This window comes from Corythoichthys intestinalis, chromosome 9 (assembly GCF_030265065.1).
Source record: "Corythoichthys intestinalis isolate RoL2023-P3 chromosome 9, ASM3026506v1, whole genome shotgun sequence".
Taxonomy (NCBI): domain Eukaryota; kingdom Metazoa; phylum Chordata; class Actinopteri; order Syngnathiformes; family Syngnathidae; genus Corythoichthys; species Corythoichthys intestinalis.
This window is the reverse complement of record NC_080403.1, coordinates 15,769,259-15,790,268: the sequence shown is the minus strand read 5'-3', so window position 1 is coordinate 15,790,268 and position 21,010 is coordinate 15,769,259. Positions and strand designations below refer to the sequence as shown.

General features: G+C 42.6%; 1 protein-coding gene across 1 annotated transcript in view; it reads right to left on the bottom strand.

Moving 5' to 3' along the window:
• rspo4 (R-spondin 4) overlaps nucleotides 1-21,010 on the bottom strand; it is a 54,523-nt gene that overhangs the window by 19,160 nt on the left and 14,353 nt on the right. Inside the window, exons 3-4 of the mRNA XM_057847091.1 lie at nucleotides 14,440-14,577; nucleotides 13,767-13,970 (exon numbers count right to left, since the gene is read on the bottom strand). Coding sequence (XP_057703074.1) covers nucleotides 13,767-13,970; nucleotides 14,440-14,577 — 342 coding nt within the window. The remainder of the gene's footprint in view (nucleotides 1-13,766; nucleotides 13,971-14,439; nucleotides 14,578-21,010) is intronic.

The window sequence follows — 21,010 nt, the reverse complement described above, 5'->3', positions numbered from 1 at the left end:
GCTAAATGGAATATAAAATAATAAAAATCCATTTATTCAAGACGACATGTCAAAATTACTCCATAATGGTCAAAACAGTCGACTTTACCTTTACTGTCACACCTGCCGAACGATATTTTATGACACCTAAATCGGACATATCTCATTTCCCTTCCCCGGCTTCGGAGAATGTAAACAGACCAGAAGGAGTGACAGCTAGCCGACATGCTAACCCGAACCGAGGGATGTTTCAAAGTCTTCGAAGTGGAAAATCACACATAACTAGCCTGGATTATTTGACATGACGACCCGGTTGTCGAGTTTCTTTGCGGATCGGCAAACCGCCCGGCGGAGAGCAATTTACAGTTCGCTCCCTGGAGGAGGGTGGCTGGAATTGTTGTGTAGCTAACGTGCTAACAGCTAACTGCTAACGAGCATGAGGAGAGCTTTTTACATGCCTATCAATGATCAAACGTAAGTAGTCCTTTATTTAAAGGAATTTTATAGTGTTTACTTTGTAATCACTGTATTCGTATTTGACATAATACAAAACAAGATGTTTACTCACTTCCTTGTAAGTCCAATGGTCCCACAGTAAATATCCACGGTGAATGGGAACCTTTTGAAACTCCAAAAAGGCACATACGCCTCTCCAGCATACAGAATGATTTTTCTGCAGCCGTTTGGCTGGCGTGATGCAAAAAATAAAAGTATTAATCCGCAAAATCAGCTGAATCCTTCGTCCTCATACACAACAGTACACTGTAGCGTGAAGAGGACGTCTTCTACCGTACACGTCACAGCGCCCTCCTCCTCAATGCAAGACCGAAGCCGGAAGTCACTCATTTTCCTGGCGCGGGATTCAAAAAACTAAATAAATATAGCGATCGCTTCCACACACATCCAAGCGGTCCATATCATTCAGGAGCATAAAATACCGCGTGTATTATGAAATAAACATGCTTTTTCGTGTCACAAGCACTTTAATCATGTTTGTGAAGAAATAACTTCCCATGTTTTTTGGACTATAAGTCGTTTTTTTTTTTTCATAGTTTGGCTGGGGGTGCGACTTATACTCTGGAGCGACTTATGTGTGAAATTATTAACACATTATTATACATGTTATATTGGTGTTTTGGAGTGACACTGATGGGTTGGTAAACTTGTTAGCATGTTCTTTATGCTATAGTTATCTGAATAACTCTTAATAGCTATGTTACGTTAACATACCGGCCACATACGCATGTCGTTGTTCATGCGTCATGTAACATTATCATAACGTACTTATTCAGCATGTTGTTCTCTATCTATACCGGTGCGACTTTAATATGTTTTTTTCCTCTTCGTTGGGCATTTTATGGCTGGTGCCACTTATACTCAGGTGCGACTTCTAGTCCGAAAAATACTGTATTTGAAGACTGACGAAATACAGAAAATGCTAAGAATATATAAATAGAATATATAAATTTAAATCAAATAAGTGTATTAAGAGTAAATGTAAATAAGAGATAATTAAAACAATTAACAATATAACAATTAAAAATGACATTTTTGAAAGGAATAAAATCAATTATGATCAATTTTAATCTTTTTTTCTTAAAAAATGACAGGCAATTTAAGAGGATGATGATTCATAGAAAACAATACTAAAATAATAAAGGATTACAATAATTAGAGATGAGCATACATTTAAATAAAAATGTTTTATGAAAAGAATAAAATCAATTAAGTGACATATTTTTGGAATTAGATGACTGGCAATTATTTTAAGAGGGTAATGAAATATAGAAAATAAAGTATCAATGTCGTAGCATCTGCAATTTACACAGTGGCTGCCATTGACAGTGTTTTAGACGGCCAATCCATTTGAAGTGGGATGAGGGATGGCAGCGAAAGAACAAAACTCATTTCAATTCACAGCAGGATGACTGTACGTTTATCACGGTCTATATCAGCCCGTGAAATGACCTTGTCTACAAACTACAAACATCAAATCCCAGAAGACAAAGAAAACCTAAGCAATACTTGATTTTAAGGACAATGTGTCCGTTCACAAGACTCTTATGGGGTGTGAACCATATTTACACATTTGCTCAAATGCGCTGATTTTTAAGCACATGAAGCGAATTACTTGGCTTGGTTTCCTTATCTACCCTCAACATCGGTGCAAAAATGCCGCCGCACCTCCTCGAAGACAATGTAACGCGTCCATACTCTGCAAGTGTAATCTTTTTACATGTTTTTACATCTTTCATAGTGATCTTTTCACATGTTTTTCAAGCTTTTGAACATGTACTGAGTGACCTCTGAAAGCCCTTTTGTGACCCCACAAAAAACGCCCCCTAAATTTCTTTGAAATTTAAAGTATAGCAGTGATTTAATTCAAAACGTCTGCTTCGAAAGGAAATGTCAGAATCCCTTTGTCTTTTTGGGAATGGCTTCTTGAGACTTTTATGTGAGCCTGAAGTTCATGTTGCTTATTCAAACTGCCTTTGGTGGCTGGATTTTCAAAAGTATTTCGATCTTCTTATTTACCAAAAATATCCCCCGAAACCTTAAATACCCCAAAAAAAAAAAAAAAAAAGAATGGAAGCCTCACAGTTACTTGTTGGACATGGATTTTTGAGATGTTTTGGTGGGTTTAATCATGACTGACCTTGCTACCAAATTTCATGTTGCTAAGTCAAAGTGTCTTTGGTGGCTGAATTTTCAAAAACATTTCAAAATCAAATGGAAATACCCCCCCCCCCCCCCCCCCCCAAAAAAAAAAAAAAAAAAAAAACATTAAATGAATGGCTGCCTCCCTCCGTTTTTTTCTGGCATTGCTTCGTGACTTTTTATTGTTTTGGTCTACTCAATTACAACCGAAAGTCAAACTGGCTTTTGGGGCTGTATTTTCAAAAAAATTAGGCTACGTCGGCATTAAGGTGGATAATGGCCTTAAACGTGTAATTTGTTAGACCACAGGTGTCAAACCGGTCCTCAAAGGGCCGCAGTGGGTACTGAATTTCATTCCAACCAAACGAGATGAATACCTTTTCACCAACCTGGTGTCTAGAGAAGACATCAAACAATGCCAAAAAATTGTAAGCCTCTGGTTCACAGCTGACGATGACGTCTCATACGGGGCTGCTCCTTTTTGCGCAGGCGTAGTCTGATGCAGGCATCCATTGCAGGGGCGTGGCATTACCGTATCGGCCCGAATATAAGACGGCCTTGATTATAAGACGACCCCCTGTTTTTCAAGACTCAAGTTTGAAAAAAAGACTTTTTGAACACCAAATTAATTGTTATTCAGAAAATAATTACAGTACATCCGAAACAAATGATTATAACAATATATTTGCATGTTATTTTGCGTCATTCAAATCTTAATATCTCAACATTTAAATATGTAAACTAAAGTGCAATCGCATTCGTAAATGAATGGCTTCTGGTTTTTGAAATGTAAATAAACCAATCTATTGTGATAAAACAACAAAATTGCAATAACTGCATTAACCATCAGAGTGAAGTCTAACTGTAACTGCAGTCTTGATACAAATCTGAATAAGGTAAACCACTGCAATAAAATAATGCAAATTTGTTAAACTTGAGAGTAGCTGAGATCTGTCATGACAGAACATCGCTTCAATGATATCTGGCGCTATCTAGCGTCGTGAATTGGTATAATGTGTAGACTGCGAATAAAAGACGACCCCTTTTTTTCAGTCTTATTTCAATGCAAAAAACGAGAGTTACTTCTGTAACTAAGGTTCTATGAATTCCGGATGACCGCCAGAGGGCGGTGCTTAGCACCTGGATATCTACGTGTGCGCAGCACAAAGGTCGAGAATAAAATACCAACAAAGTCACGCCATTGGACGTGACCTGGGTGACGTCAGAGGTCGATAAGAGCCCCGCTCACCCAGCACTAGTTCCTTTTCGGAATGTACTCGCAGGGAGTCTGAGTGACAGGCAGCTCTGGCGGTCATCCGGAATTCATAGAACCTTAGTTACAGAAGTAACTCTCGTTCTATTTCATTCCTTCTGACCGCCAGAGGGCGGTGTTTAGCACCTGGATGACTTTATACCAACAATGTCATGAAGACACCACACATACCGAGGATCAGTCTCGGTGAGAGGAAGCCGACAGCACTACTGAAGCTACCGGGTGAGGAGCTGCCACATTCACTCTGTAGAAGCGGGCAAACGTACAAGACGATGCCCACGTTGCTGCGGAACAGATGTCATTCAGAGGAACACCTCTCAGTGCCGCCCAGGAAGTTGCCATCTTCCTTGTGGAATGGCACGTGACTCTAGGAGGCTGAAGACCTTTGGATTCATAGGCCTGAAGAATAGCTTCGACAACCCAATATGACAAGCGTTGCTTCGAGACTGTGCAGCCTTTATTTTTGTCACCAAAACATACAAAAAGAGCATCTGTTTTACGAGTGCTTGCAGTCACGCTAATATAGTGCTTCAGCATACGAACAGGACGTAGCAAACTTTGCAAATGTCCGTCAGGTTCACTCACATCGTTAAACACAGCCAGGGTAACTGGCTGGTTGATGTGAAAGGCTGAAAGTCTCTTCGGTAGAAAACTCGGATTGGGCCATAATGTAACCCCAGAACAGTCAGGATTCCACCTTAAACAGTTCGGAGAAATCGATAAAGCATGTCATTCACTCACTCGCTTTGCTGAAGTAATTGCGAAGAGGAACGCAGTTTTTATTGTGACCCACTTAAGGTCAGCCCCATTCAAAGGCTCAAAAGGGGTTGAACACAAACCCTCCAGGACTAATGGAAGGTCCCACGTGGGGACGCGAGGTAATCTTGGAGGCCGTCGACGAAGGGCACCCTTCAAAAACCGACACCAGGGAATGAGAGCCCACTGATCGGCCATCCACCAAAACATGGTGGGTGGATATCGCAGCCACGTACACTTTTAAGGTTGATACAGAAAGTCCCTTATCAAGAAGTTCTTGTAAATAGCTAAGTAATATTGGCACAGAGCAGCGCGCAGGATCCACATCGTGATCCTTACACCATTTATTGAACAGTCTCCGCCTGTTACTGTAAAGCGCCCTCGTGGACGTCGCACGAGCATCAAGTACAGTTTGTACAACCACCTCTGTACAGGACTCTAACAGAGAGTCCGGCCCTTCAGAGGCCACAGGTACAGGTGAAGATGCTCCGGGTGGGGGTGCCAGATGCTCCCCTCCAACTGGGACAACAGGTCCATTCTCTGGGGCAGAGGCCAAGGATCTCCATTGAGATGTTTGAGAATCAACGGAAACCACATTCTTCCTGGCCAGAACGGAGCGACCAACAACACTCTGTGATTGCTCTGGCTGATTCTGTGCAGAGTCACCATTAAGAGAGGAAGAGGCGGAAACGCATACAGGAGAGAGTCTGGCCATGAGTGTGCTAGGGCATCCTGACCTAGTGGACTGTTCGGTTCCGCAAAGGAAAACCACAGTTGACAATGAGTGGTTGCTTCTGAAGCGAAGAGGTCCACCTCTGCAACACCGAACCTCCCCCATATCTCCTGAACCACAGCAGGGTTCAACCTCCACTCCCCAGGCGGTGGTTTCTGCCTGGAGAGTAAGTCTGCTGCACAGTTCCGCACCCCCGGAAGATGGACTGCCCTGAGACTCAGAAGGTGTGGAAAAGCCCACAGGAGAAGTTTTCGAGCCTCCACCAGTGAGAGAGGAGATCTGGTCCCCCCTTGGTGGTTTATACGGTAGACAGTGGACGTATTGTCTGACCGAACCAGAACATGCTTTCCACTCAGCGCAGGGAGAAAATGCTTGAGACCAAGTCGAACAGCACGAAGCTCCAATACGTTTATGTGACAAAGTCTCTCCAGTGGGGACCAAACACCCCTGATCATCCTGTGGTTCCACACTGCACCCCAGCCTGAAAGCGACGCATCCGTTACAACCACTTCTCGGCGTGAGGGAAGAGAACCTAACGTGACCCCTTTGCATATGAACTGCCTGTCCATCCAGGGCCTTAGAAGTCGATGACAACGCCCTGAGAGAGTCACAAGTCTGCGTTGATGTCGGGTGGGATCCAATCCCAAACCGTTCATCCAAATCTGTAACGGGCGCAAAAACAAAAGCCCCAATGGCACCACAATTGATAGTGCAGTCAGTTTCCCCAACAACTGGAGGACGGTCCCGTATGACAGACTCGCACTGTGTCTGACACGCGTGACCATTCGGAGAACGTCGTCCACCCTTTGTGGCGACGGAGAGGCGGTCATAGTTAAGGAGCTTAAGCTCATGCCGATGAAAATCACATGTTGGCTGGGAATCAAATGACTTTTCGAAAGGTTTACCTTGAGACCTAGTTGCTTCACATGGTCCAACAGCAGCGTGGTGTGGCTGAGAGCTTGTTCCCGAGTCTGTGAACACACAAGCCAATCGTCCAAGTAGGGAAGAATTCTGAGGCCGCGGCTCTGCAGGGGGGCCAGCGCCGCAGCCATGCATCTTGTAAATGTCCGGGGAGCAAGAGAGAGGCCGAATGGCAGCACTCTGTATTGGTATGCTTTTCCTTCGAAGGCAAAGCGAAGGAAAGGCCTGTGGTGTGGTACCACTGGCACGTGAAAATAGGCATCCTTTAAATCCACACTTGTAAACCAGTCTCCTTGAGTGATTGATTGTAGAACGTCCGTCGTGCGAAGCATGTGAAATTTTAGACGCTTGAGGTAACAATTTAGTGATCTCAGGTCGAGTATAGGGCGAAATCCGCCGTCCTTCTTCTGAACAAGAAAATAAATTGAATAAAACCCTTTCAACAGGTTTGAACTGGGAACCAACTCTATAGCTTCCTTCTGTAAGAGTTCTACGATCTCTTTTCTGAGGGCCATACGTTTCCCTGGATCTGACACAACTGTTGTCTTCACCCCATTGAACTTTGGGGGACGACGCTTGAACTGAATAGTGTAACCTCTGAACAGAGTTGAAATGACCCATGGGTCTGGAACAAGGGCGACCCAGCGTCTGAGATGGTGTTTGGTAAAACGGCTGAGGCCCTGGCAATGGTAGTCAAACTCTACCGTTCCTGCCCCTACTAGCGGTAGAGGGCTTGGAGGGGCGAGTGTGTTGAAGTCTGTGAAATCGGTCGGCTCTTGGAGGTCTTCCTGTCGGCTCCCGAAAAACAGGCCGTAGAGAGGAATGTCCATCCGCAGAAACTGGACGTGCAGTTCTCGGCGCAGGTGGAGCCCTGGTTGCAGAGTGATAGGTAGGAGCACGTCTGTGGGGGGGCCTGGAAGCTCGTTGCAGGTCAACAAACTGTTGCCGGGACCTGTTGGCTTCCACAGCTCTCTCAAGGGTTTGTTGGGCTGCTGGGCCAAACACTTGACCCGGAACAACAGGTAGATTGCGAAGCGCACCCCTACACGACTCAGTCAGAGGAGACTGTGCCAACCATACTTGGCGTCTGGTCACAGTAAGTGTCGACATGAGTCTGCCAAGTTCTCTGGACATATATGCAAATCTCTGGAGGCAAGTTTCGCTCAGGTTCTGTAAACTTTCATTGACACCTGCAACCCTCAATGACTGTGAAAGGGCCAGGGCAAGGTGGGAAAATGTATTACCCAAGCGGCCAATCCGAGCCGCAACATCATAGGCCTTGGTAAGGAGATCATCAGTCACCCGGCACTGTGGGCGCGGGCATCGTGCCTCTGCACGGGCAGCATCTGCTGGGTCCACTATCAGGCTCGCGACAATGCTGTCCACCGACGGCATCTTGTTTAACCCATATTGAGCAGCATCATGCATAGAGCTGAGTGCCCTACAGTCTTGGGACAAGTGGGTGGACGACTTAGGAGCTGTCCAGCAAAGCTGAAGCTCTTTGATATAGGGTTGTGATGCTGGCACACAGAATTGTGGTTTTTGAGCGGTCTTAAAGAAGGCACTAGAAACCGAATTCTCAGCTGGTAGTGTCTCAATACCCATTTGTGAAAGGGCTAATTGGACAGTTTGCTTTATGAAGGACAAACCAGGACTAGAGTCTGGGGGTAGGGACTCGGAAGTGTCAGAGTCTGCTACCGAGGGGCACGGAGAAGGCCCGATGTCAAGGTCACCACCATAGGTAACATCTCCGGTCCTAAACAGCGAGTCACTTGCTGCTATGGACACAACGTCCTCTTCCAGGTGGCCAACTACACTGCAGTGCTCCTGCTCAGGCACGCTATCAATGACACCTGTGTTTGCACACATATCCCCCCCTGGCTGTAAATTCAGGAGTAATGATTGAATCTGAGCGAACTCAGAGGCCAAAGTGTCAACCTTAGCAGATAGCATGTGGTCGGTATCACAAGCCTTCTTTGATGAGGTGGCCTCAACATGCTGCTTCTTATGGCGCTTGGTCGTCTTTTTTGGGCTCGACGCCAACGCGCCGTGAGAAATTTCATTTTCCACCACAGCCAGTCTAGCGGACCTTTCTGACAACGGGATGCAGACACAATTAAGATACGCTTCCTCGGTGAGCGCCTTTCTTAAATGCCCAACACCTAAACACGACGGGCATAAAGTGTGTCCGTCTTCTGGGCTCAGGTGGGCTAAACAGCGAGCACACGCGTTCACGAGCGGTCCCGACATGCCTACACACAGTGCGAGCCCTACTCACGAACTCCGGAGTGAGTCAGCAAAGTACGAGGCTCCCCGAGCGAATAACACTCGAGGACCAGTCCACAGTATTGAGGCTCGAAGCAAACAAGCCACTCGGTTACAGCTGGAGGAGGCGCGGAGCGAAAATACACTCACACACTCCCGTTGTAGAAATGCAAAGAGTGAGTAAAACACTCCCGTTTTATAAATGCAAAGAGCGAGTAAACACTCACGGCACACCAAACAAAAATGGCGCGGAGCGGGAAACACTCACAGCCTAATCAATAACCCGGTTCGGAAGAAACCGCCGCGGCGACACATTAGCCAGTGCGGGCCCGCAGGATTGGTGGAAATAGCCGCGGTGCTACATTAGCGTATCAGAGCGAAATATACGCACAACAATACAATCAATAGTGTCCGGAGCGGAAAACACTCACAGAAAATATGCAACTGAAGATAATCCAGAACGTGAAGAAATCGATAGTCCAGCCGCAGCTCGCAGCCTCTGGAGGACGTAAACCACGTAGCTCCAACCAAGCCGGTTTCGAGGCTTCCGGCGAGCGCGGTACAAACACGGTAATACGACCTTCGCCGATGCGAGAATGTAGAAAAGGAACTAGTTCTGGGTGAGCGGGGCTCTTATCGACCTCTGACGTCACCCAGGTCACGTCCAATGGCGTGACTTTGTTGGTATTTTATTCTCGACCTTTGTGCTGCGCACACGTAGATATCCAGGTGCTAAGCACCGCCCTCTGGCGGTCAGAAGGAATGAAATAGAACATTGTCTTATATTCGGGCCAATACGGTAATAAACCCACCTTAAACATAGTGCGGACAGGTGTGATATATTGTCCAAATTAAAAGGCAAAAAATGTATCCGTCCTAGTGTAGATGTAGCCTTAGAAGCTAAATGAAACACCTCACCCTCAAATACCCACTTTAGTTCAAAATGACAGCCTCCCTAACTCCATAACTGCTTGAGACTTTTTGTGGGTCTACTCATTATCCACACGTCTAGCAAATTTCACGTTGCTCAGTCAAGCCTTCTTTAAGTTCTGAATTTCCCCAAATTCCTCTAGACCATCTCATGACATCGTCTCCATGTGGGATATCAGAGAGACAACCTTTGGATTTATTTGGGATTCTTTCCAGTAAGCCTTCCCACGCAACCTCAAGTGTACCTCATTACACACTAAAGGTCTCTACTAGTTGGATCCAGATGTTGTTAGCACCTCACTTTTGGCACACGTGCTACTCCGTAACAAAAAAGTGTCCAAAGTAACATGACTTCAAATTACCAAGCTGTTGCCATGTCAATCCTGTTTGACTGAAATCAAACTGCACTCCACTCAAACCCATTCAAAAGTAATAGTTTGACTTGAAGGGAATGTAAAATATGCTATAATTCATTGGCTGCCATTGATGGTGATAAATGTCTGATCTGTTTTGACTGTTAGGCCTACAGGGGCCAACAAAAAGTCAATTTATACAATTTTAACATCTCTTCGCAAACGTACACCTGTCCAATCACAACCAACTTTCAGAAAGTTGGTGTGCATGTCCGTATATATTATTTCTTGCTTAAAAATAACAAAAAAGGTATATACATTTTGTATGTTTACCATATATTTAAATAGTAAGAAGTCAGACTAAAACGTGTCTGTTTAGGCAACTTGGCTGAAAATATCTGCTTCTCATAAAAATGGCTGAGTTCCTGTACCTTTTTAGAGAGCTTGACTTTTGGTGTGTCTAGTCTACTTATGATAGACATGTCAATCAAATTTCAAGTTACAAAGTCAAAAAACTATACTCAGGAGCTGTATTTTCCCAAAAACTTAAAGGACTTGCGAAAAATACAAACATGACCCTCAAAATTAAAATCAAAATGACAGACTTTTTGGGTGTTTTAGCGCATGGCTTCTCCTGTCTACCAAAATTCAAGTTGCTAATTCAAATTTACTTTGAGGCTTGAATTTTTAAAAACCTCGAATGACTTGTGAAATTGACATACACGACCTTCAATGTCTGATTCAAGCCTTAATGACAGACTCCCTTGAGCTTTTTGTGCAAGATCAGAATCAAACCAAAATGGCAGACTTCCTGTGTGTTTTGCGCAGAGGTGGGTAGTAACGAGTTACATATACTCCGTTACAATAACTTAAACGTTTTGAGAAAAATGGACTCCTAAGAGGAGTTTTAATCAGCCATACTTGAGTAGATTTGCGAAGAAAAAAAGGCTACTCTTACTCCCCTACTTTCGGCTACACAAGTCGTTACATATTACCTCTTTATAGATTTTTTTTTTCCCAGCGATGCCAAGAGCGCTACCAATTTCAACAATGAGACGTCACAACAATAATCACATGACTCCATTATACCAATAAGACGCAAGCTTGCTGTTCTATGATCATGCCAGCCTGTTCAATCACGTGGCTTCTTTATCACATAGTAACTATGAAAGAATTCATCACTATTCAAACTAGGGACTTTTCTCTCCACTAGAGGGCACTCATGCTCTTTGAACGAATACTGCTTCATTTCTGTCTTTTTTTTTCTGTCCGGAATTGAAATTTTTTTGTGTATTTCTGCGGCCTAATGTGGTTGTGTAATGGGTTATTGTACAGTATCATTATAACAACAGATCATATAGATAGTTTTGTGCTGAGAAAAAAAAAATACCATTGTAAAAAAAAAAAAAAAACTGTTACTAACAATGTTACTCATTACTTGAGGATTCTGTTCACCAAATACTTTATGAGGGTACATTTTTTGGATGACTACTTTTACTGGAGTTATATTATTTTGAAGTAACGCTACTCTTAATTGAGTACTTTTTTTGGCTACTCTACCCAACCTTGGTTTTGCGCATGGCTTCTTGAGAATACCAAATTTCAAGTTGCCAGGTCAAACTTGCTTTAAGGGCTGAATTTTCAACAAAATCAGTCTTTAAAATGGCCCTCAACATTGTAAAATGATAGACCGATCTACCAAATTTCAAGTTGCTAGGTCAAACTGCCTTTGAGGGCTGAATTATTAAAATACTCAAAGGACGTGTGAAATCGGGGGCCACAGAGCGTTTCAGCAGCTGCCACCAGCAGACAGAACCCATTCGACGATCTATCAAACATAGGTGAATGGTCCAGAAATTGTCTTCGACTGTGTTTTTAACCAGGAAATGGCCATATTGCATAATTTAAAAAACTTGTAAAAGGGAAATTTACATGTGAAACCCCCCTTTAAAGGCTGTCGAAACCAAATCGCATGGCGCACGGACAAAGAAAATCCCCCGTATAATACGGACACGTGCAACATCAATGTTCCTCTCGCTTTCCACCCACAACAAGGGCAAAAATGTCAGAATTATTTCAGATTGTTTAACATTTGACAGAAGACCTTATAGTGTAGACTATCCTATAATGTAGACTATAGTGTGTATAGTGTAGGTCTGCAAGTCCAGTCCGCAAGAGCCGCTATCCAACTTGTTTTCCATGTCTCCATCCTTTAACACATCTGAATCTAATTATCAGCTCATCATCAAGCTCTGCAGGAGCCTGATAACAATCGTGATTATTTGATTCAGGTGTGTTAAAGGAGGGAGACACGGAAAACAAGCTGGATAGCGTCCTTGAGGACCGGACTTGCAGACCCCTAGTGTAGACGATCACCCAAACATTGTCAAACTCAAACTGTTAATACATATTAATTAAAAGATTATCCGATTTCTGTCTCTTCAATGTTTAATTGGTGAAGGCACAGTTCATAGCGTCCTTGCTGTGCTATTTTCAGTTTCACAACAGGTGTGTCCCAAAGTTGTAACATTACTGCGGTAGCTAGATCCATAAGTGACTTAACTTTAAGTACCCCTAAATTTACCCTAAATTTCATGTCTCATCAAAAAACATGCATTATATGTCATTGCACTGTCCTCACCGAGATGTTTGAGCTAAGTCCGAGCGAGACAGCGAGCTAAGTAGTAATCTTTCCCCTGTCTATCACTCGACTGCATGACGTTTTCATGGGAGCAAATGGGTTTTTTCTAGTGTTTGCGCATGTGCTCTTCTTCGTGTGCGCAAATACGTTCTTTGTGTGTACATGCGCTCTTACTCACGTGCGGGGGTACACCTGCTCTAAGCTTCCAAAATAAAAAACATGCATCACAAAACAGAAGTCACCATTATCATCAAATACACATTTCGCCAAAGGGCAGAACAGTCATATTACTAAAATAAAAAATAAGATACTGTGAGGTACAATAAGGTACTGTTTACATGACTTAAAAATAAAAAAACCCAGGGACTACCTGTACTTAATTTTTTCTTCCCCATAAAACGTGCCGATGTGTGCTACATAGTTTACGTGAGTTTTAGGAGACATTTCAAAGGACAAAGATTCATTTGTTCATTATTTCACGAAGAGGAAAAAAAATAGTTTTAAATCACAATTGATTGAATGATGTATCGAGCTGCCAATTTTTCTTTTTTTTCCCACTTCATTTTTAGCTAAATACAAAATCTCTAACCGCTTCCTCCCCTTTTTTTTTTTTTTTTTTTTTTTGAGGGGAGGTTATTCGGATTAATTTTGTGTATTGGTGTTGAATACATTTTAAAAAATCAAGAATCTAGATACGAACATCATTGTGACGTTTTTATTGTTACAGCCTTAGTGTCGGATGTTACTTGAAGGACATGTCTCTCAAGATTTTATGTTGCTAAGTCAAACTGGCTTTCAGGGCCGGAAAAAAAAGGACAGATTCTTAAAAACAGCCCATAGTACCAGACATCGCCCATGTCTTTAGACTTTTCACTATTGAGTTGAATGAAATCTCAAAACTTTTAACTAAGGGTGTACAACAGGTTTGCCAAAGTCTGGTTCTAGAGAGTCCCTATCCAGCTTGTTTTCCTTGTTTCCCTCCTTTAACACACTGGAATCAAATAATCAGGATCGTTATTAGGCTCCTGCAGACATTGCTGATGAGCTGATCAATTAATTCAGGTGTGTTAAAAGAGGGAGACATGGAAAACAAGCTGGATAGGGGCTCTCGAGGACCGGACTTGGGCACCCCTGGTGTACAATGTCTGCTTCAAAACAAAACGGCACACCTTTCCGTCTACCAAAGTTCTCAGTCCACATGGCTGTGACGTCTTTACTTGTCAATGGTGGTAGCTGAGGGTTTAAGGTTTGAAGTACCTGTGGGGCACCTCCTCTTCATCCGGCACCTCCGGGTCTCGCTGCGTGCTGGGCAAGTTGTCCGGTCGGGACCGTGTGTCTGATTGGACGCGGTGCTCCACCGTGTTCGGGTCTGTAGCCCCCACCTGAAACCGCAGGGGGCGCTGTCTCGTAAGCAGATGCTCCATTTGCTCCAGGGGGAAGGCGAGACCAGGACGCACTCGTCTACCGGAACAAAACCATAGATATCGCATAAATATAGCTGGATGCGAAAAGTCTGAGTAGGCAACATTAGTAACTGTCTTAAAGCAGTCTCTGTTGCAGTGAACCTAAAGCGAGTGATTTTGTCCACTGCAATATTAACTCGATGTAATTTTGACATTTTAAAAGGGGTCACTTTTTTGTAACTCAGCTTAAATTCACTCCCTGTTGATTTAGTTTCAATTGCATTACATTTTCTGATCATTTTGGTTCACTTCCTGTTGATTCAGCTTACTTTCCAGGCCACTTCCTGTTTGTTTAAGGTGATTTTCTGGCTGTGAATGCTTATCTTTCAGTGCAACAAATACTTGAGTGTTGATATTTTTGCAATCAAATACAATATCCGGATACAACGTTTCCATACTTTTGTTAACCTTTGTCTATAGATATTTTTGTTAGTTAGTTATAATGTTTTGATTTGTTCATCTCTTACCGATACATTGGTCGTGGTGTGGGACGCTTCCAGCGGGACAGATGCTTACGCACCGGCCGCTGTAGACCCGGAAGCCGGGTTTGCACTGTGTGCAAAAGTCCCGATTGAAGCAGTGCTCGCAGTTCCCCGAGCGACACCCTGGGGATGACAACAAGTCAGGGAGGGCAACTAGGGCTGAAAAAATCCATGCATTAACATATGAATTGTATTGAAATTAGGGCTGTCAAAATTATCGCGTTAACGCGCGGTAATTAATTTTTTAAATTAATCACGTTAAAATATTTGACGCAATTAATGCACATGTCCCGCTCAGACAGTATTCTGCCTTTTGGTAAATTTTACAGCAAGGTTTTTACTGCTGTCTAACAGCGAACTCTTGTGGTCGCTTTGCGACATGGTTTATTGCTTTCTTGCCAGTTCACTATGGCTGCACGACGTCTCGGGCTGACGCCTCCATTGTAATGTTGTGCTTATATGATCCGTGGACAAGATTTGTCTGTAAGTATGGGTGTTGTAAAGAATGTACATATTATGTTAGTAAGCGAAATGTCATATTTTTTGTACGAGACGCTTTTTGTTGATGTTTAGTGAACCTGTATAGCGTGCTAAGCTAACGTTGTTGCTAATGCAATGCTTGTGTACTTTTTTTTGTAGTTTCACTACGGTCTAAAGAGGACAGTGGTTTGAGGCCATTTCATTAATAAATCAGATGAAAAAGGAAGAAGTCTGATTATTAAGGCGTCGTTCACTTGCTGTCTAGCTTTGGAAAAAGTAGACGCTTCGGAGTGAGGACAGCATAGACAGATTTAAATGACAGAGTGAAATGCCCACTACAGTCCTTATGTACCGTATGTTGAATGTATATATCCATCTTGTGTCTTATCTTTCCATTCCAACAAATTATTTTACAGAATATATATATAATTTACAGAAAAATATGGCATATTTTATAGATGGTTTGAATTGCGATTAATTGCGATTAATTACGATTAATTAATTTTTAAGCTGTAATTAACTCGATTAAAAATTTTAATCGTTTGGCAGCCCTAATTGAAATACATTAACTTTTTTGTCTGTTGATAAATCGTCTATTTTTAAGCTTCTTAATGGAAAGTGCCCCCCCAAATTTACATTGACTTGAGGCAACCTCAGCCCGTCCAGTCTCGAGCGTTCCTCGGTCTCAGCTTTTCTAGGCTTCCATCACTGCTTTCCTCGGTAATGTCTGGGACTTGGCTAGTCTTGGTTTCAGCATTTTTTTTTTGCCTCCCTTTTGGTTTCGACTAGTCTCAGTCTTGGTCTTTTGAAAGTCTTTCCTCTGTCTAGGCATTGTCTTGGTCTTTCAAGTTCTCAATTTGTCTCATTTGTCCTGGGTTTGGTCTTTCCTTGGTCTGTCTTGGTTTAGGCTTGTCCCAGCCTTGTTCTTTCTTTAGCCTTTCCTAGATCAGTCTTTCCTCAGTCTGAAATTGTCTTGACCGGTCCTGGTCTTGGTCTTCCTTGCTCTCAGTTTTGGTTTTGGCTCGATCCCAGTCTTTGTCTTTCCTCGATCTAGGTCTCATCTTTGTATTCTTGGATTAAATATGTCTTGGTCTTCGTCTTGGTTTCGACTTTTCCCAGTCTCGGTCCTTCCACTGTCTTTCCTCACTCTAGGTCATTTTGGTCTTTCCCTGGTCTTTATTTGACTCTGTCTTGGTGTCAGCTTGTCTAGGTCTTTCCTGAACCTTTCTTCAGCTTTCGTCTTGTTTTGGTCTTTCTTCAGTTTAAATTGTCTCAATCTTGTCTTGGTCATGCGCTTTCCTCAGTCTCAACTTGTCTCAGTATTGTCTTTGTATCGGCTTGCCTTAGGCTACGTCTACAATAGGACAGATAATTTTCTCCAGGGTATTTTGCCGACTATTTTTATACCACTTACGTTTAAGGTGCATTTAAGGTCCAACTGATTCTGCAAGGTATGCCTGCATTTGTGCTAACTATGCATGCGTAGAAAGGAAAAGCCTCATGTGTTAAGCCATTGTCCGCGTGTTTTACCTTTGAACCGGAAACTCATTACTCGCCTGCGGCAAATTTCAAAATTACTACACTTTCTAGACTGTGATTATTTAGTGATCACTGTTTTTTTTCGTGATCGGAATTAAACACATCATGCAGGAGCAAGAGTGAAGGGAGAGCACGCTCGGCTTTTACGAGCAGGTGCCGAGTTGTGATTAAAATAAATATTTATAAAACAACGAAAGCCTGACATCATAACTTGGGATGTTACAATCGATGCTCAGTTGCGCTATCGCTATTGGAAAATAACTAATACGAGCATATGGCGTGGCGCTGCATATATTTACTGGGAGCCGCAACCAGGACTGTTTGTGCATAAAAGTGGCGATCCCGGAAGTGGCGGCAGTTTTGACAGGCAGAAATGTCTTGGGAAAGAAAACTGATTGTGTGCCTCTTTGACTCAGGGTACCACGTAGGTCACTTTTCGGGGTTTAATTTTCCTCTACCCATTTTTATATACAGTACTCATGTTCGGTTGGCATTGAGTTGGTAGGTGCCAGCCCCACAGCTGGCTCATCGGAGACAACGCGGGAGACGAGCTCTGTAAAAATGCTCATCCCCACCTCATCCGTGATGGGAAGACCCCAAATGGTCACTGAATTGAAGCATATTATTGAGACGTAGTTTGAAGGTTCAAGAAAAATGTGTGGAAAAGAAAAGAGAAGCAAGAAATGCCATGTCGTGATCGTCTGCCTCTATTTTTTACGATGCTGTCATGCCACACTAAAAACAGCGACGGCATGACGTCCCTTCCTTAGTATCTGAATGTTGTTCGGAGACAGCATTCCATATTAGGCGGCGGGGAACATTACCCACCTACATTATCTGTCTAACAACTAATCCGGATAATAGGCACACTAGTGTAGCCGACATGGCGTATAGTGCAACTAATTACACGTTTAAGGCCATTATCCATCCTAGTGTGGACGTAGCCTTAGTCTGTTTATGGTTTCAGCTTGTCCCAGTAGTCCTTGGTCCGTTTTGGTCTCAATTTATCTTGGTTTTGTCTTGGCCATACTCTCTCCTCAGTCTCAAATTGTCTTGGTCTTGGCTTGTCTCAGGATTTGTCCTGTCTATAGTCCCAAAAGTCTTGGTCATGGGGAGTTCTGGTCTTATTTTCAGGTAGCTCAAGGCTGGATTACTGCAACGCTCTTTATGTTGGTCTTCCCAAATCCTCAGTTTCTCGTCTCCAACTTGTTCAAAATGCTGCTGCTCGATTTTTAACAGATACACCTAGACGTGAACATATTACCCCCGTGCTATCATCGCTCCACTGGCTTCCAGTCCATTTTAGAATTGATTTTAAACTTTTACTGTTTGTTTTTAATTCTATTAATGGCCAGGCTCCTTCTTACTTATCAGAAATTTTAACCATCCGTAACTCTGGCAGGAGTCTTCGCTCTACCGGCCAACTTCATTTGCAAGTCCCAAGGTCCAAACTCAAACAGTGGGGAGACCGATCTTTTGCGGTTGCTGCACCCAGGTTATGGAATAGTCTTCCCCCGGAAATCCGCACCACTACAAATTTGGGCCTTTTTAAATCTCGTTTAAAGACACACCTTTTTAGACTCGCCTTTCCCCAAGATTAGTTTAGCCTGGTTTTATTTCTTTAGGGTTTTTAATGTTTTCGGATTTTATCTGTTTTATTGTTTTGTTTGGTGTCTGACTAATCGTGATGCGATGGTTCGTTTTTTTTCTTTTCTTTTCTTCCTAATGTCATTTTATAACACTTTCCTGCCTTTTATTTACTATGTGCCATGTTTCTCTTTGTTGTAAAGCACTTTGGGGACCTTTCGGGTTTTGTAAAGGGCTATATAAATAAATTTGAATTTGAATTTGAATTTTAGTGAGGCAACTGGTCCGAAACTCTGAAATGATAAAGCCCTTGGCCTTTTATTTGGGCCTTCTGTTTCACATATGGTAGATGTACTACGCTCATACCATTTCATGCAGGCCTGACTCATGAATTCCCATCACTTTTTAATCCAATGGACATCATCTGCTTCTTGTCCCTGTTTTGGACCCCCGCTTTGAGAAATTTAGAAAAATCATCACAAACCAAAGCTTTTACGGGGCCAGGAAGCGCCTTTCCCAGCCACCAGTAAAACGTACATAATAGTTGTGGTTGACTAAAATATTTAATAGTGTCTCAAATTGTGGAATAAACAGCACAGCTTGTGGTTATCGACGCCCAAATGTGCGTGAGAGATGAGCGGTGCAAGAAGCTAAAGTCGAGTAATTGAATATGAGCCGCTTATAAAATAAAGTTGGGAGAAAAAAAAAAAAGTCACCGTTTCAACCTGGCGCCGCTAAAAAAAAGATGTTTTGAGCATTTTTCACCAAAAGACCATACATTATATTTAGAAAAATTGATGTAGGAGGATATTTTAGAAAAAACATTTTTTTAAGTTAAACCCTTTATAGGGAACTCATTGTCTGCCATTGATGGCGCTAGATGTCCAATCCCTTTTGACTGTGAAGGGCAAATAAACGAATGTAAAATGTGAAACCTGTGGAGAAAAAAAAAATGAAACGGTGCCAAGAACACAAAAACTGAAAAACAGAAAAAATGCAAAAACAGCAAACAACACGACAAGCTAAAAAACTGAAATATCCTATATTACCTGTAAAACAAAGAAAATAATTTATGAAGGAAAAAAGGGCTTCATTGACGGTGTTAGAGATCTAATCCAAAGCTGTAAATAAAAATGCAAAAACTGTACGAAAAATGGGAAAAATGCTAAAACAGCAAAAATAAAAATGCAAAACTTGCAAAAAACTGAAGTACCACGAAATATGTTCGCTGTAAATAAAATGTTGCATGAAGAAAACAACTCATTGGCTGCCATTGATGCCACCAGATGCTCAATCCAATTGGATTATTGCAATAGTTTACATGTCTTGAGAACAAAAATCAATCGGGAAGCTGCAACTGCCAGAGTCATACAAGAACACAGAAATCGAAAAACAGAAAAATGCAAAAACTGTAAACAACACGACAAGCTAAAAAACGGAAATATCCTATATTACCTGTAAAACAAAGAAAATAATTTATGAAGACAAAAGGGCTTCATTGACGGTGTTAGACATCAATCCATTTTTATTTGGGGACCATGAAAAGCTGTAAATAAAAATGCAAACACTGTACGAAAAATGGGAAAAATGCTAAAACAGCGAAAATAAAAATGCAAAACTTGCAAAAAACTGAAGTACCACGAAAAATGTTCGCTGTAAATAAAATGTTGCATGAAGAAAAACAACTCATTGGCTGCCATTGATGCCACCAGTTGCTCAATCCATTTGGATTATTGCAATAGTTTACATGTCTTGAGAAAAAAAATCAAACTGGAAGCTGCAACTGCCAGAGTCATACAAATTACAAGAAAAATGCAGTGTATTACACTGCTCATGAAATGATGACAATGACTTCCTGTGAGTCAGTAACCTGTCGTGAAAGATGGTACTGCATGATTCATCATCCAATGCCTTCATGCAAACCTCAACTGGCCAAACACTTCCCTGGTCAACTGTTCTGTCATGTTTGAGCCAATCAAGCAGGTGGGAGCTGTAGACGTGACCAGGAAGCAACTATCTGTCGAATGCATTGTCTGAATGCAAAGTGGTTCTTGTAGATGGTTCAATTTAAGATAAGATAAGAAGACCTTTATTGATCCCACCATGGGGAAATTCTCGGTGTTACAGCAGCAAAGATATAGGTCACACAGAGGACGGCGTGATGTAGCCGTTGATGTATAACATTAGCAGCAAACATTCGAAAACACACTAATACTCTGTACATAGTACAGAGGGAAAAAATAGGTGGCAGGGCGGCAGTGCAAATCTAAAGTACAGAATTGGAAGCAATGAAAAATACAGTAGTGTGGAATGTTGGATATTGCACAGTATAATCACAAGTGCAGAACTGCACATTTGCACTCACGTCCGGCAGTTTGTGGAGACTACCTAATAATGTTCTTATTAAACAGCCTGATAGCGGCTGGCAGGAAGGAGTGGTGGAATCTCTCCTTTGCACAGCGAGGGTGTAAAAGTCTATTATTAAAGGAGCTGTGGAGTGCTGTAAGGGTGCCCCGGAGGAGGTGGGACGGGTTGTGCAGCATTGATGACCGCTTTGCCATCATCCTCCTGTCCCCCACTGAGTCCACCGAGTCCAGGGAGCAGGCCAGGACAGAGCCGGCAATCCTCATCAGTTTGTCCAGCCTCTTTTTGTCCCGGGCCGAAACGCCGCCTGCCCAGGAGACCACTCCATGGTATATGACCGATGCAACCACCGAGTCATAAAGTTCCTGATGAGTGCCCCCTGAACGCCTAAAGTTTCTAAAGTTTTGTCCAAAATACACACTACATTTCCTCTTTAAAAGAAGAGGAAATAACTTCACTAAAAGCATTTTTATTTGACGGGAAACTACGTTTTTGCAAGTGTCAGATCCATCGTCCAAACAGCAGCATTTTTTGGAAGGTTCCTCGAACGAGACAGGCGTCTATTGGATCTTTCCCAGATTGATAT